Raw genomic sequence first — 15,906 nt, forward strand, 5'->3', positions numbered from 1 at the left:
CTGGAACCAGTTGGGTAACTGGAAATCCTAACTGGAAGCAGTTGGGCAACTGGAAATCCTAACTGGAACCAGTTGGGCAACCGGAATTTCTAACTGGAACCAGTTGGGTAACTGGAAATCCTAACTGGAACCAGTTGGGCAACTGGAACTTCTCCTAACTGGAACCAGTTGGGTAACTGGAAATGACTTCCAACTGGAAATGATTTCTAACTGGAACCAGTTGGGTAACTGGAAATCCTAAATGGAACCAATCGGGTAACTGGAGATGACTTCTAACTGGAAAGATGGGTAACTGGAAATGAATTCTAATTGGAACCAGTTGGGTAACTGTAAATAAAACTGGAACCAGTTTGGTAACTGGAAATCCTAACTGGATCCAGTTGGGTAACTGGAAATGATTTCCAATTGGTTTCCAATTGGAAATTTTCCAGTTACCCAACTGGATCCAATTGAAACCAGTTAATTTGCATATTTTCTGCCAGTGTGCACAAATTAATGTTTTTATGAGATTCATCATAATTTACAATATATCTGTTGATTTTTGTTAATTTGAAGTACCACACTTTTTTAAGATAAGTGTTTGGAATACTTAGCAGTGAAAACCATGTTCATAAATGTTATAGATTATAATTAGAATAGATTAAAAGATAATTAGTACACCACTAACTGTTACCAAATTGCATCAAATAAAAATACATATATTTGAAGATCTTCCATATAAATATGTACATATGAAAGTCTGCATTTTATCAATGCCCTTTACATTGGTATATACAGGCGTAACACTGCTTCTGTGTTGACATGAGCATTAGTTAGTGCAAGTGTTAATTAATTTGTAACTAATTAAGTTCATTCCAACTGGAAGTTCCAATTGGATCCAGTTGGAAATCAATTGGTTTCAACTGGTTCCAGTTGAAACCAGTTGCCTCCAATTGGTTTCAACTGGAACCAATTGAAACCAGTTACCTCCAATTGGATTCAACTGGTTTCAATAGGGAAATTGGAACAACTGGAACCAATTGGAAACCAATTGAAACCAATTGCCAACTGGTTCCAGTTGCCCAATTGGTTTTAACTGGAACCAATTGGCAACTGGTTTTCAATTGGAACCAGTTGTTCCAATTTCCCTATTGAAACCAGTTGGCCAACTGGTTTCAATTGGTTTTGCTCTAATTGGTTTTAACTGGATTTTGGTCCTGGGGATCTGGAGCAAGACGGCGAGGGCGCGCTGCCGCGGGCGGGCCTCGAGTTGGGATGTGATGCGTGGTAGTATGTTTCACTTCTGAGTGCTTGTAAACCGGTCGTGTGATATCCGGATACTGACGGAGAATGGAGTGAAACCGCTCCGATGAGTCATGTTGAACATACATCGGGCTAATAGTACCAGTATATGAGCCACATCCCTGGACTGTAAGAGTGGTTGTGGTGTCAATCAATCGGCGGTGTTTGATATCCACCAACAGTCCAAATTGGTCAAGAAAATCGGCACCCAAAATCGGCGTGGGTATGTCTGTCACAACAAATATCCAGCGGAAAACACGCCGTAAACCAAGATCAAGTGTGAAAGACTTTTGTCCGAAAGTCTTGATCGGCGATCGATTTACAGCCTGTAGTTGGATATTTGTTGCGTCAACCCTAGCCGGTTTCCCTAATTTTGAATGAGGGAAAATGCTCACCTCAGCACCTGTGTCGACGAGAAAGCGTGTACCAGTGTACTTGTCGTTGACAAAGAAAAGGCGACTGGGTTGGGTGCTGCCAAGGGGGTTAGTCGCCGCTATTCCTTGGCGGGACCGTTTCCCTGGGCTTGTCTTGCTGAGAAAGAGCAAGGACTAATGCACTTTTGAGCACTACTCCCATGCTTCCAGTGATACCAGCACTGGGCACCTGCATGCTGCTCACTGCGATGCGGGCTGCGCGAAACTGACTGTGGGCGCTTGCTTGAGTCTTTCGACTTGCGCTGTCGACTGCGACCTCTCTGGTTTTCCAGCATGGAGCAGGTTAATGCTTGAACCTGCATTGTGAGCTGGGCAACCTGGGCAGATAGTTGGTCGACTGTAGTTTCATGCGTGGGGAGTGGAGGGGTTTGTGATGGCGCCAACTTAGATTGAATGTTTGATATGCTAGTTGGGCCGGCAACTTCAACAATTTTGTCCGCAAGCGCTGCTAGGTCCACCAAACTCACCCCATCGCTTGATGCGGCTAGGATGACCTGCACGTTGGTGGGCAAGCGTTGCAAAAATAATTGCCGAAATATTGAATCCTCCATTGTGCTCGTTCCCATCAATTGCTGCATCCGCCGAAGGAGTTGCGATGGCGACTTGTCTCCAAGCTCCTCTCCTGACAGCAGCCGATTGAGGCGCGTCTGCTCGGAGACAGTCGTTCGCTTGACCAATGCAGCTTTCAATTTCTGATATGGATTATCGGCCGGGATAGCAGTAATGATATCCCTTACCTCCATAGCTACCTCTTGTTGTAGTGAGGCAACTACATAATTGAATTTAGTGATTTCGGCGGTAATACCCTTCGTGTGAAATTGGGCCTCCACCTGAACGAACCAAATTTCTGGGTCGTTTGCCCAGAATGGTGGGAGCTTAATGCTCACCGGAGCAATAGAGGGTGATACTGGAGAAAGATTAGATTCAGGAGTAGAGGAAACATTAGGAGTAGTCATGTTGTAGAGTTAAGAAAAAAAATTGAATTGAGAAGTAGAAACGAAACAAAAATAGTGAAATAGAAGCAAGAATAGCGAAGTGAGAGAGATGAATAGAAGGCGATAAAAGAAAATTAAGGATTCAGGATCACGTCGGGGTCACCAGTTTAGGAAATTGGGTTCTGATTTCCTAATATTTATATAAAAGTTAGGTCCTACCTTAAATTCTTGCTCGCCAGAGGATCCAGCCGCTCAGGTAAATTTCACAAATCCAGTGACAAGAAATATATACACTTCACAATTTCAAATAGATTAGAAAAAAGGGACAGACGTCACAAAATATCTCGCGAAGAAATGAGCTCATTAAGTATGCAGAGAATATAAACTTCAAAGGAGTGGAAGTGACGGTATGAAGTAAGAATTGAAAAAGATAGAGAAATGAGTATAAAATGATCCTCCACAAGATTTGATTCGATCCTCACTAGCAGCTGGATGAGATGGTCAGCATGAGTGGTTAGGACGAAGGCAGAGAGTAGAGTGATGATGTGGTAGAGAAAACAAGTTGTTTTTACCAACATCAGAAAAGGTGAAACAAAGAAATAAGCGCCAAAAAGGGGGGCAAAACACAGTTGAGAAGAACAAAGAAGAGAGAAGCAGACTGTGAGAAAAGTAAACATGCAAGCATCTCTGTAGTGATGAAGTATACCTGCAAGTTCATTGCAATAAACAAGGAACAATGAAAGGATGTTTGCTCCAAGTCTAGGACAAAAGAAAGGTTGTTTCTTAATATAAGAATGTGTTTGCCAAGTAGATTTGGGCAGGAAATGAGGTGCCTTGTTCTGTGCAAGTAAAGTATAGTACATTGCACATGGCAGAACCAAGTTAGAATATAGATATGAAATTGGAAATAAAAGAAAGAATTTATATACATGCACAGAATATTGAAAATATAAATGAAAATATATACAAGAAAAGAATATATAGATATATAAAAAGATATAGTCAAGTCACTACAAATCCTTTAGTTTGATTGGCTGTTGTTCATTGTTACCATGGTAGTTACCATTGGTTGGCAAAGTTATAATAACATTTATGCAACGGTTCCCAGATAGGTATGAAGGAGCTAGACCATGATATGACTTGAAAGCAAGAAGAATTTTGTAGGTGATACGAGAATAGGAAGCCAATGGAGTTACGAAGAACAGGAGTAATGTGGGAAGAACGAGGGACGCAAGAAACAAGCTGAGCCGCAGTGTTTTTGATGCGCTAGAACTTTGAGGTCATTTTTGTTGAAAGACCAAAGAGAAGAGAATTACAATTATCTAAGTGAGATGTGACAAAGCATGAATAAGACGATGGGCTGTTTTGTTTACATTGCATGTTGGATAGGAGGGTGAGGGGTTAATAGACCCATATTTTTGTTGTTGACCAGTTTTCCCCACTTTATTCATCCAATTCAGAATGGCAGAAGGGTATTTTGATTGTGGGGGGGGGGGGGGGGGTGGTGGGCATGAAAGCTTTCCTCAAATTTACTTGAATTTTTTTCTCAAAAAGAGAAATAGGGTACATGTATATCAAAATGCATGTTGGGAATTATAAAGATTTTCTTAAATATATTTTTTGCCTCAGGTGTAAAAAAAATGAGAATCATGGTTTCCTTTTTTTGTAGGATGCACTTTATTGTTATGACCTAACACTTTCTGATCGCCTTCTTTCTTTTTTTCCCTTTCTACTTTTTCTTGCTTGAAAAAAAAAGGCACCATTCCCCCTCCCCTTCTCCTTGTGCTGCTTCCTATTGGGCCCGTCTTACAAAGATTTGCGATTGATCCGATCAATCGCAACTATGAAAAGCCAGCTAAGTCAACATGTAAAAATGCATGTTTGTTCAAAAAAATTTCTAGATATGAATGTGTATATCCATGAATTCATTGATTTCTTGACAATTTGATATGTTCCCCTTTGTTTACAAAGGACATTTTGCGAATTTCCTGTAGAAAAAATTAAGACACATGGATTTCCATAGTGTTACGATCGATTGGATTAAACTTAACTCTTTGTAAAACGGGGACCTGGACTCAACTTGAATCCTCCCTCTCAAAATTGCTATACTGTAAATTAAGACCTAGGAGAGTTTTCAATAGAATTGACCCGTTTACAAATATATTACCGGTACACTTGATGCATAATTTTTTCAAATTTTTCTTGACAACCTGAAAACTTGCCAGAGGCTTGTCAGACATAGCAATGAGTTACATCCAAATTGGATTTGTAGTACTGTAGTTCATTCATTAAAACAGGTTGATGCAAGACCTTGAAAGCATTTCATCAACATTTGTCATCAGACAAGTTGTCAAATCTGACAACGAAAGCACTGATACAATATTGAATAAACAACTTTGTTGGATGAGATGTCTGACTCATGAAGCACTTCTCAGGAAAAAGTGTCCATAAATGCGAATCACCCAAGTAGGTCTATTGAATCCCAGAGTAAAATAATGCTATAGAAAAGAAAAGAAACACAAACAAATAAGCAATTTCATGAAAGTTAGAAAAAATCTGACAGATAAGAAAGTTCTTATCTTTTTATTCAAATACATAATATATCATAAGAATTAAGAAATGCTGTTCTGAGCAAGCACAATATAAGCTCAAACAAAGCAAATGAATAAATCATCAACTTTTTAAAAATTATTTACCAATCGAACTATTTTTCCTTTTCTGGGATATATGAAAATATACTATTATATCTATAAGATGTCTTGAGTCTTGACTACAAATTATGGGGTGAATTAAGGTACAAGAAAAGTGGTTTTCTATGAGAGTTGAAATTGTATAGACCAATCCAGCAATCTTATTTAAACAGGAATTGTGGTCTCATAAAATAACATACAAAAAATTACTTTCAATATGTGGTAATGAACAAGATAATGTCTTCTTGACTATATGACTATTATTGGTCCATACCGTCCTTTGACATAATTGTTTTTGTTTTTTTTAATTATTAAGTGAGCTCTTCATAAAATTATGAATTTCATTTGCCAACTAATTAGCTAGAAAAAAATATTACTTAACACTTTAAGTCTAACCATGCAACTCCAAACTTCTTTATATTGCTAGTATATAATTTGAAAAAAACCCAGTAATTTGATAACTTATAACATACCAAACAATAACTATCATGAAAAAATAATTCAGTATTTAAATGAACAATTTCATGAATATTGCACATGAATCAATGATAAACTGAAGTCTTCCATAATAATGTGACAGTGATAATTTGTTGTGTCCATGCAAGACTGCCCTATGCATAACATTTTCAGTTCTTTCAATGAAGTTTTTTGTGTAAGTATATTGATTTCTAAATTCCCCCTTGCAATTTCACTAAATTGACATGTTTATAATTATAAAAACTTAGTAAAATATAGTGAAAATACATACCTATCAATTTTTCCTTGTTTTAGTGTCAATTTCCAATACGGCTTCATAGTATTGCAGTGTAACAATGTCAACTTCCTATGTATTGTATATAATGTGTTCTTTTGATTGTTTTATGTGTATTGTACAGGGCACTGGTTGACAACAGTGTCTTAACCATTGAACAGGCTACCCTGGGTAAAGAAGACAAATAAAATAAAATAAAAAATTTCGCGCACAGCATGAGTGCAGAAATGCCCTTATGCGATGCACTAGTGAGCACTGTGAAAGGTGTTTCTGTGTGCCTGCCATGTGGGAAAGTGTGGTTTTAAGGGCATTCTTGCACCAAAATGATAAATTCATGTTTAACAAAAAAACAATACTCCTCTTCACTTCTTGCTTTCAATTTAATTTGGATTTTTATTTGCCTCTTTAGTTAACTGGTAGTAATTTTATTCATTTACATAAAAGTAATTTATCACAGAGAAGTTTGATCCATACCTAGACAGAACAAGCTCTAACATTTCAAAACTATTCAATTTCTGATGTCACTAGGAACAAGTCATTAACTCAATTTAAAGTAAAACATGATGAGGATGCAATTGACTAATGTTAATTCACGAAATGACAACTTTCCACAGATATTTATGAATTAGAAAACTTTTGAACTTGCTCGCGAATAAAAAGTGACTCCTGGGGAGCGTTTCATCAATATTTTCATCTGCCAAGTTGGCAAATCTGACAACTTTCCTAGATGGTAAATCACTCTGCCTTCATGTCTAATGATCCTAAGTTTCACATCTCATGAGATCTCAGTTCAGCACTATAATAACTGCAATGTATACCTATTACTTGATTTTAGTCCGATAACTCTCCTTGACCTGAAATGCTGATCCATGCCCTGATACGATGACAACTGTCATATACATTGGTCAATGATCTAGTACAATGATATCTATAATATCTACACTGTATGATCTTTCTTTGGTTCTGAAGCTCTTTTCGACCTGAAATGCTGGCCAAAGTCCTGGTACAATGATATATGCCATGTAAAAGATCTTTCTTCAGTCCTGTAGCTCTTCTTGAACTCAAACATCATTAGTCCACATGTTGGTATGATGATATGCACGATGTCTGTGACCAGAAAGGCTGGTTCATGTCTGGTACGGTGATATATTTCATGTCTGTGACCAGAAAGGCTGGTTCATGTCTGGTACGGTGATATCTTTCATGTCTGTGACCAGGAAGGCTGGTTCATGTCTGGTACGGTGATATCTTTCATGTCTGTGACCAGAAAGGCTGGTTCATGTCTGGTACGGTGATATCTTTCATGTCTGTGACCAGGAAGGCTGGTTCATGTCTGGTACGGTGATATCTTTCATGTCTGTGACAAGAAAGGCTGATTCATGTCTGGTACGGTGATATCTTTCATGTCTGTGACCAGGAAGGCTGGTTCATGTCTGGTACGGTGATATCTTTCATGTCTGTGACAAGAAAGGCTGGTTCATGTCTGGTACGGTGATATCTTTCATGTCTGTGACCAGAAAGGCTGGTTCATGTCTGCTACGACAATATTTTTCATGTCTGCAACCTGAAAAGCTGGTTCATGACTTGGTACGATGATATCTGCCATGTCTATGACCTGAAAAGCTGGTTCATGACTTGGTACGATGATATCTGCCATGTCTATGACCTGAAACGCTGGTTCAAGTCTGCTTCGATGATATCTGCCATGTCTGTGACCCGAAATGCTTGTCCAATCCCTCACACGATATCTGCCTTGTGTTCACGGCAAATCATTTGCTTTTAATTTAGTCCTATACCTTTCTTTGACCTGAAACGCTGGTCCATGCCCTGGTACGATGATATCAGCCATATCTATGATCTTCCTTCTATTGACTTCTTGTGTCTTTGGATCTTCACTGCAATCTCTCCATAATGAAGGATCATCAATGTCATTCTCACTCTCAAAGAGATCTCCTGTGATTGATAGAACAACAACAAAAAAAATCAAAGATGAATACAGCTTCAAAATCTATCTGTTTCTTACTCCTCAAAGTGGCAACCATCATCAACTATGGGTGTGTTCAATGTGGGTTTCAAAATTCAAACAGCAACATGAATTATGACTGGAAATGTGATTAAAAAATATCATATTACCAGAAACAAAGGGTGTGTTCAATGTCCTCCATTCCCAGTCATAAAGGTAAAGATCATTCAAATCACAATTCATAGGACAATTCGTACATTGAAAAAGATGTTTGTAAACGTGATCACCTCAGATTTTATGCCTTCCTGTGACATTGAACACAGTTGAATCTTGAAATGTCCTTAAATTTGCTCTTGCAGTGGAAGCCTACACAAAAGGTGACAAATTGACCTTTCTTGTGATGGGTCAAACTGCACGATAAAGCTTCGTTAACGAAAGCGGAAAATTCAAAGACGATCAACATTTAAGCAGCTTTATATTTTCGACACTGAACAGTGCACCACTCAAAATTGAACATACCCTAAGAGTCAAAAGACTGATAGCACGATTGAAATAGTGAATTTGTTGTTTCATCACATTGCCAATTTAGAGTGTTTAACGATTACCGGTAGATATCCAGTGATAGGTCTAGAAAAAAATTGTAATGCACAAAGTACATGTAAATATACTGCAGATCAAGCCCACTCCCATAAATTACTAATTATTATAATACAAATAGAGAAGAGTAAAGTCAAACAAATATAGCACTGTAAAATTCACCCCCCCAAAAAAAAAAAATCTACTCTGTGCGGCACTTAACCCATGTAAAATAAAAATGGTCCCCCGATACAATTAATGTGCTCAGACTGAGCTGAATTCAAGGTAAAACATATAAGTGCGACTTGGAATAGACTACTTTTCTTGACAAACTGCACAATAATTCATATTTTCATTATTATAATTGTAAAGACAATTCTTCCTATCTTGAAGCCAAGTGCTTTGATTTCATAGTCTTTCGGGGAGTTATCATATTTAGCAACACTGATTACACTGTGGAGCGTTGTGGCCCAGAGGATTAGTCTTCGGACTTTGAAATAAATGGTCGTGGGTTCGAATCCCAGCGATGGCATAATTTCCTTCAGCAAGAAACTGATCCACAATGTGCTGCACTCAACCTAGGTGAGGTAAATGGGTACCGGTAGGAAATAATTCCTTAACATGCTGTGTGCTCTATGAACGCCTAGCTTAGCTCGGTAATATAGGAGCAACTTGAGCACATAACAAGGTGGATATGTGCGCATAATAAATACCCTATATCATTATTATTACAATTCAAGAAATTGTTTGTGAACAAGAGAGAATTCAACTGTGTAGTAATCAAAAGCCACCAAAACCCCAAAGCGAAGAGACCACAAACCTGCAATCACTATTTTCTTTTCTCCGTCGTACACAACAAGACTGACGTCATGATGGGTGTGACCAGGTGTCGGCATGACAACCAATTCAGGGTTTATCTGGTATGGGTTGCCCTTTATAGGAAAAGAAATAGTTGATCTATTAGATTTCATATTAATTATTCTATTACATATCATCTTGTACAAGTCTTTGGGTTAGCATATTTCCAGATGCTATAGCATTGCTTCAGAGAGAGAATTTTATTTCTTCCTTGGTTCCTCCAAAAAATTGAATATTTATCAAGATCCCAGCTCCTTTATAGCAGAATATTGGATGATCTCATTTGAATTTTAAATTACTTTGAAATTCCTTTGTGTGAAGCACGGCCATAGCATCTGAAAAATGTTAACCCTCTTTGACTTTTCCTTCATTATTTTACTAGAATTCTACTTCATCTTATGACTATTTCTTTCAAGTCTCGCACAAATTCTGAGACCAAATTTGGAACGCTCAGGTACAAAATTACCCAACATTATACAATGTCTGTGTCAGAGCCAATATTGCCGTAAAAACCTGATTTCATTTACAAATCCATGTCACCAATGACATATCCCAGTATAACATAGTACCCCCGGGAGGGGGGGGGGGGCACTCAACCAAAAAAGTGGTGGGGGTGTGCCGCGGGCAAGACAAAAAACGGGGGCCTTGGAGCGGGCTTATTGTAAAAAGGAGGGTCCTCGGAACGGGCTTCGGAACGACAAATGTTTGTGAAAACGGGGGTCCTTGGAACGGATCGCCAGCGTGTGAGTGCGTATGCATCCCTATGGAACGGTCATGTGTGCATGATGCAGCTAGCGCGGCCTCCGCTGGGGGAGCTCTGCGGCCGCTTTTCACCAAAATTGCAGCTCATTCAATGCGATCAGAGCGGCGTAACGAAAAATATGCGAAGCTTTGGAGCGGATTTCTCTCTTCTTTTTTCTCAATAAGAAGAAAATGCTATGCCTTGGAGCGGCTTTCTTTGTTCTTTTTCTCAACAAGGCAAAAATGCTATGCCTTGGAACGGAAATTTGAGTGTGAAAATGGGGGTCCCCTCCGCGGCACATACCCACTATGCATTATATACTGAGTGCCCCCCCCCCCGGGATAGTACCCCACCCCAACCTTCTCCCCTAGTTTACAATATGAGTGCTTTTATCAAGGATTATGATTAAATTACTATTATCATCATCATCATCTGATAATCATCACCATCATCATCTCCATCATTATCATCATCATCACCATTTTAATCATCATCATCATCATCTCCATCATCATCATCATCATCATCATCTCCATCATTATCATCATCATCTCCATCATTATCATCATCATCATCATGATCAACATCATCACCATCATCATCATCATCATCACCATCATCATCATCATCACCATTTTAATCGTCATCATCATCACCATTTTAATCATCATCATCATTATCATCATCATCATCACCCTTATAGTCATCAGCATCACCATCATCATAATCACCATCATCATCATCATAATCACCATCATCATCATCACCATCACCATCACCACCACCATAGTTGTTGTAGTCGTCATCGTCACCATCATCATCATCACCATCACCAGTCCACCACTATCACCATTGTTGTCGTCAGTATCATTATTGTACTCACATCTGAAAATGAATGATTGGTGTACAGATCTCTTTTACACACATCCCATCCAACAATATGTGTCGCACCGGGAAACAAGTTCAGGTTGCCAATATGATCAGAGTGACCGTGTGTTCCAATGACAAAGTCTACTTCCTCCAGACCTAGTCCCAGTTCTTTAAAAGCTATTTGAAAACAAGAAAATAAGACTCTGATGTAAAAAAAAAATCAAGAAAATAAGAATCATATAAGGAGCTGTTATTCAGTGCTGTATTAGAAATATCATAAGATAACTGCATAGTGAAAGGACGATTATATATAAATATATATACAGTAGTACGAAACACAAGTGAATTCACAGGTGTGCTATCCAATTGGTAATATTTTTAGCGAGTTCCCCGAAACACAATGCTTAGGCTTTATTGTAGGGCTAACCTTCATGCTTTACTAAATTGATCATGCAATCAAGCATACAAATCAATGATATAATCAATCTCTACACTTTGTGTTAAAGGTCACATGTCTCAACCTCAATAAACATGATAAATCACAATACCCCAAATTTCAATTTCTTTCCAATACTACAGAGGAGCCTTGAAAGGACAAGTTGTCGGATGTTTTATCTGACAAGTCCGATTTTATCTGACAATTACCATAGTAACAGTGCTTCTCAGCCAATCAGAATCAAGGAAAGACGTCAGATCTGACAACTTGTCGGACAAAAAATGTTGATAAACAGTCCGTGTCAGAGAGGGAAATAATTATTTCTTGAAACAGAAAATCAGTGTCCCTACTTATGCTATAAAAAGAAAAGAAAAAAATGTTAGAGGTGAGACAAGTTTCAAACACTTCTCATTTAATTCTTATGAGGGATGTTTCTATGATATTTAGAATCTATCTCACCATCAATGAGGTATGGTTTATCCCATGGTCCTCCAGTATCAACAAGAACTTTATGTGCCTCCGTCTCAACCAGTGTAATGCTCCCGTCAGCATGGAAACAAGACTTGCCATCTTCGCTATTTTTGGTGGGTTTGCAGTATCCTTCTTTTAAAACTGTGATCTGATGGTGTAACACAGAATAAACATATACATTGATTGTATTTTTCATAATCAACTGCAAAAAAATACCTACTTGAGATTTACAGTCATATATATCTCAAATTTCAAAATGCAAAAATTCTTGTGTGATCATTTAGGGATAGCGAAGTTCTGATCACCAGTATTAGAGTCTAAATGGAAAGTTTTGATTCTTTACTTCATTTAATTTACCTTGGCAAAACGGAATTGTATTCTCAATATGAATATTTTCTATGACAATACAAAAATTCCATTTTAGACGAAGTTTTTCTCTGCATTAAACATTCCAAAATTGCACAAATGTCTTGGGGCTTCAGGTGTATGCCATATGCATCAACTTGTACATAGACTATAAAAAACTGCCAGAAGGAATTTCAGAGTGAAGCATTTTTTTCTGTTTTCTTTTTTATCCCAGTTTTTATCAGATGAAATCCAATCATATTTTCTATAATACAGATTTGTGAATGGCTCACCTTCAAGTTCAATCTCTTGCTTTCATAAATTGTATTCATAGTCAGTGAAAGGAATGTTCTGTGAAGACTGTCGTACATCAAACAGGTAGATACGATCACTCATCCAATGCGACCTGGCCTTGTCCTTGGTAACCCTGTCTGGTGAAAAAAAGTTTAGCAATTTTTGAACAAATTTCGCTAATTTTCTGCCAAAACAAATATACCATGGAACTATAACAGTTCCATGAATATCCCAAGCAGTTCTCAAATTGGTAAGAATCTTAGAATCCTATCTGAAATATGAGGGAAAATTGAAAGCAAAGAGGAGGTACAAGGCAAAATATATATACCGTAGTCTTATGCCAGGACGGATCCAGGATTTTTCAAAGGGAGGGGCACATTTTCCCGATGAAAATTTGATAGGCCCTCCCCCCAAAAAAAGTCCTCACTTTCAAAGAGAGGGGGGGGGGGGCATGTGGCAGATATGCCTCCCCCCTGGATCCACCACTAGTCTTATAGAACAAGCATACATAAAGACTTTAGAAGACTTGATTCTGCTGTCAATTGCTTGTGGTCGAGTGATGAAAGGTTAAAGCTCTATGCTGCTGTAGTTATCCGAAGAGCAGAGTTTGAATTCCAAAAAGTGAATTTTCACATTAAAACCAAGAAATTCTACTAGATATTTACTTGTTCTGGTGAATTTTATACAGGCTAGCCATAATAATTTGGCTTTATTTTCTCTTGATTAAGTTGATCTTATGAATAAGATTATTTGTCACATGATATCCATCCCAAATTATTATTTTTTCTATCCCTTCCTAAACAGCTGACTTTGCAATATCTGTGTTCAAAGAATTTTGGAGTTTTTAAACATGGGCCCTTTGAAAATATAGCAGATGATGATGATGATGGAGATGGAGGTTATTGTACATACTGTAGCAAGAAGATCTAAGACCATCTCAGCTTCAATCTCTGTTTATTAAGGCCACTAACATTGACGAGTGGATACCATGCGCGACCAAAAAAACACGTAAAAAGGATGTCTTTTTCACGATAGGGCACGTTACGTACGTAACGTGATAAGGGTGTCAAAAACACAAAAATAATGAAAAAAGGGTATCTATTTCGCAAGGAAAATTACGTGTTTAGGGTCGAATTTGCGGGGATGATAAAACAAAATTAAAATGTTTTATAAAGGATGTCCTTTTTACCCCAACACTTTGTGTTTAGAGTCCGATTTGCGCGAGGTGTAGAAGGTGGGGTCGTACTAAACCAAATAAGGTAAAACCGACGACCGAAGGACCCGTAACAATAAAACATTCCTGTACTTGTTTAGGGGTTCATTTCAGGGAATATTTGCCAAGAGTATTGTTTTGTTTCCAATACTTGTTAAGGGGTGCATTTTCAGAATATTGAAATTACGTGTTTAGGGTGCTTTTAATCAGCATTAAGTTCGACCAATTTATTGGAAGAAAACCTGAAAAAATAGGCAGTGTATACAGCCACATGCGTGTGTCTTTACCATCCAGCCACACGCGTGTGGTTATATCCAGAACACTATCGAGTATCTGTGGATACCGCCACACGCCGCCAGTAATAACAGTAAAACACGTATGTAGGTCTGACCGTCTATATCACGATCAAAATAACCTCATTCATTAAATTCTTACATTCTAAACCCCTTTGATTTCTTTAAATCGTTTCAATTTCATTCTCACCGTCTTCTTTCCTTGCTTTTCTTGTCTTGTTACAAAAGGCCGCCTGTTAAATAGCAAATTTCCACACTTTCTACTTGTGTCGATTCTCTACTGACTCTAGGCTATGTGCGCGTACGTGCGTACGTACGAAACCCAAACTGTGTATGTCTACTGCGCTAACGCTGTATGGGTCTGCCACCGCGAAGGAAGCCAGAATCGACACAAGTAGAAAAAGAGAATTTGCTGTTAAACAGACGACCGTTTGTAACAAGACAAGAAAAGCAAGGAGAGAAGACGGTGAGAATGAAATTGAAACGATCTAAGGATATCAAAGGGGTTTAAAATGTAAGAATTTAATGAAGAAATGAGGTTATTTTGATCGTGATATAGACGGTCAGACCTACATACGTGTTTTACTGTTATTACTGGCGGCGTGTGGCGGTATCCACAGATAGGTGTTCTGGATATAACCACACGCGTGTGGCTGGATGGTAAAGACACACGCGTGTGGCTGTATACACTGCCGAAAAAATTATAGACAGTAACACTAAGCGAAACTAAATCTGTCAAAAATCAGTTCCTGATAGAGGGGACACGGAAGAATAAAAAGACAGAGAGAACACAGAAGAACTAAGACGAGTATTAAAGAAGAAGAGAGGGAGAGAGAAAATTACGAGCACAACTAACCCCAATATCAATAGATGGGGCAACACAGAATAACAAGACTCGAGAGCTGTTTTTTAGTCTACAGAAATCACTAGCTGAAGTCATGTAAAAAAAAAACCCTTCCGATACATACCTAGATAACACTGGTCATCACATTACAAGGAAAACATGGGTTGCAAAAATAATCATGATACTTATTAATAGAGAGAAAATTGGTCCAAAAGTCACCCAGGCACAGCTCAGTTCGACTTCGAGTCTCGACGATTTCGTCTGCTACGGTATTACTATTACGCAATACCAGAGACAAGTATAGTACTTGGCATCTTCGAACCCGGAAGTTCGGAACACCCGGATTGATGAAACAGTAGTTAACGAGCCGAGCGAAGTTTATTTTTTCCATAGATAAATTATAAAAAAAAATACAAAAAAATACATCATCATAATCTTTCAGGAGATTTCAAACTGCTGACTTAGGATTTACCTTTCTGGGTTAAAGGGGTTGTCCGGCTGAAAATAATATTTGCAGAAATCAGACTGAGACAATATAAACACTGAAAATTTTATCGGACAATTAAAATCTGCGCATGTCTTCATATTCAAAGGCAAACAGTGATGTCATATCCCCTCTTTTTCTTTTGTATTTTATTATATGAAATTATGTTTATTCAAAATTTTTCCTCAAGAACTAAACAAGTTGGATGGACAACTAAGATGCTTTAGGTATTCCTTTCTGCAACTCAATTATTTTATCAGGAGACATTGACATCACCATCACCACCATCATCATCACCATCACCTTTTAATACTATGCCTGCGCTTCCCTAATTTTTGACTATGTTAAAACATATATTTTTTTTATTGACTATTGTTAAGAAAATGAAATAATTATCATCGTCATCATCACCACCATCACCATCAT

General features: G+C 38.0%; 2 protein-coding genes across 3 annotated transcripts; both read right to left on the reverse strand.

Annotated features, from left to right (window-relative positions):
- Positions 1-1,774: 1,774 nt before the first annotated feature.
- On the reverse strand, positions 1,775-2,671 carry LOC121430188. Its single transcript, XM_041627466.1, has one exon. The coding sequence runs from the start codon at positions 2,669-2,671 to the stop codon at positions 1,775-1,777; it is 897 nt and encodes a 298-aa protein (XP_041483400.1).
- A 4,371-nt stretch (positions 2,672-7,042) lies between these two features.
- Positions 7,043-15,251, reverse strand: LOC121429924 (metallo-beta-lactamase domain-containing protein 1-like). 2 transcript variants are annotated; one of them, XM_041627186.1, is made up of 6 exons: positions 15,121-15,251; positions 12,646-12,779; positions 11,996-12,155; positions 11,114-11,277; positions 9,451-9,562; positions 7,043-8,044 (listed from the first exon to the last, which is right to left on the reverse strand). In XM_041627186.1, exons 2-6 carry the CDS (start codon positions 12,721-12,723, stop codon positions 7,851-7,853), a joined length of 708 nt encoding a protein of 235 aa, XP_041483120.1. In that variant the 5' UTR covers positions 12,724-12,779; positions 15,121-15,251; the 3' UTR covers positions 7,043-7,850. The 2 variants fall into 2 exon arrangements, with proteins under 2 accessions (XP_041483120.1, XP_041483119.1); XM_041627185.1 differs by having other exon boundaries at positions 12,646-12,783.
- Between the last annotated feature and the right edge of the window lie 655 nt (positions 15,252-15,906).

This window comes from Lytechinus variegatus, chromosome 16 (genome assembly GCF_018143015.1).
Source record: "Lytechinus variegatus isolate NC3 chromosome 16, Lvar_3.0, whole genome shotgun sequence".
In the NCBI taxonomy this organism is placed as follows: Eukaryota; Metazoa; Echinodermata; class Echinoidea; order Temnopleuroida; family Toxopneustidae; genus Lytechinus; species Lytechinus variegatus.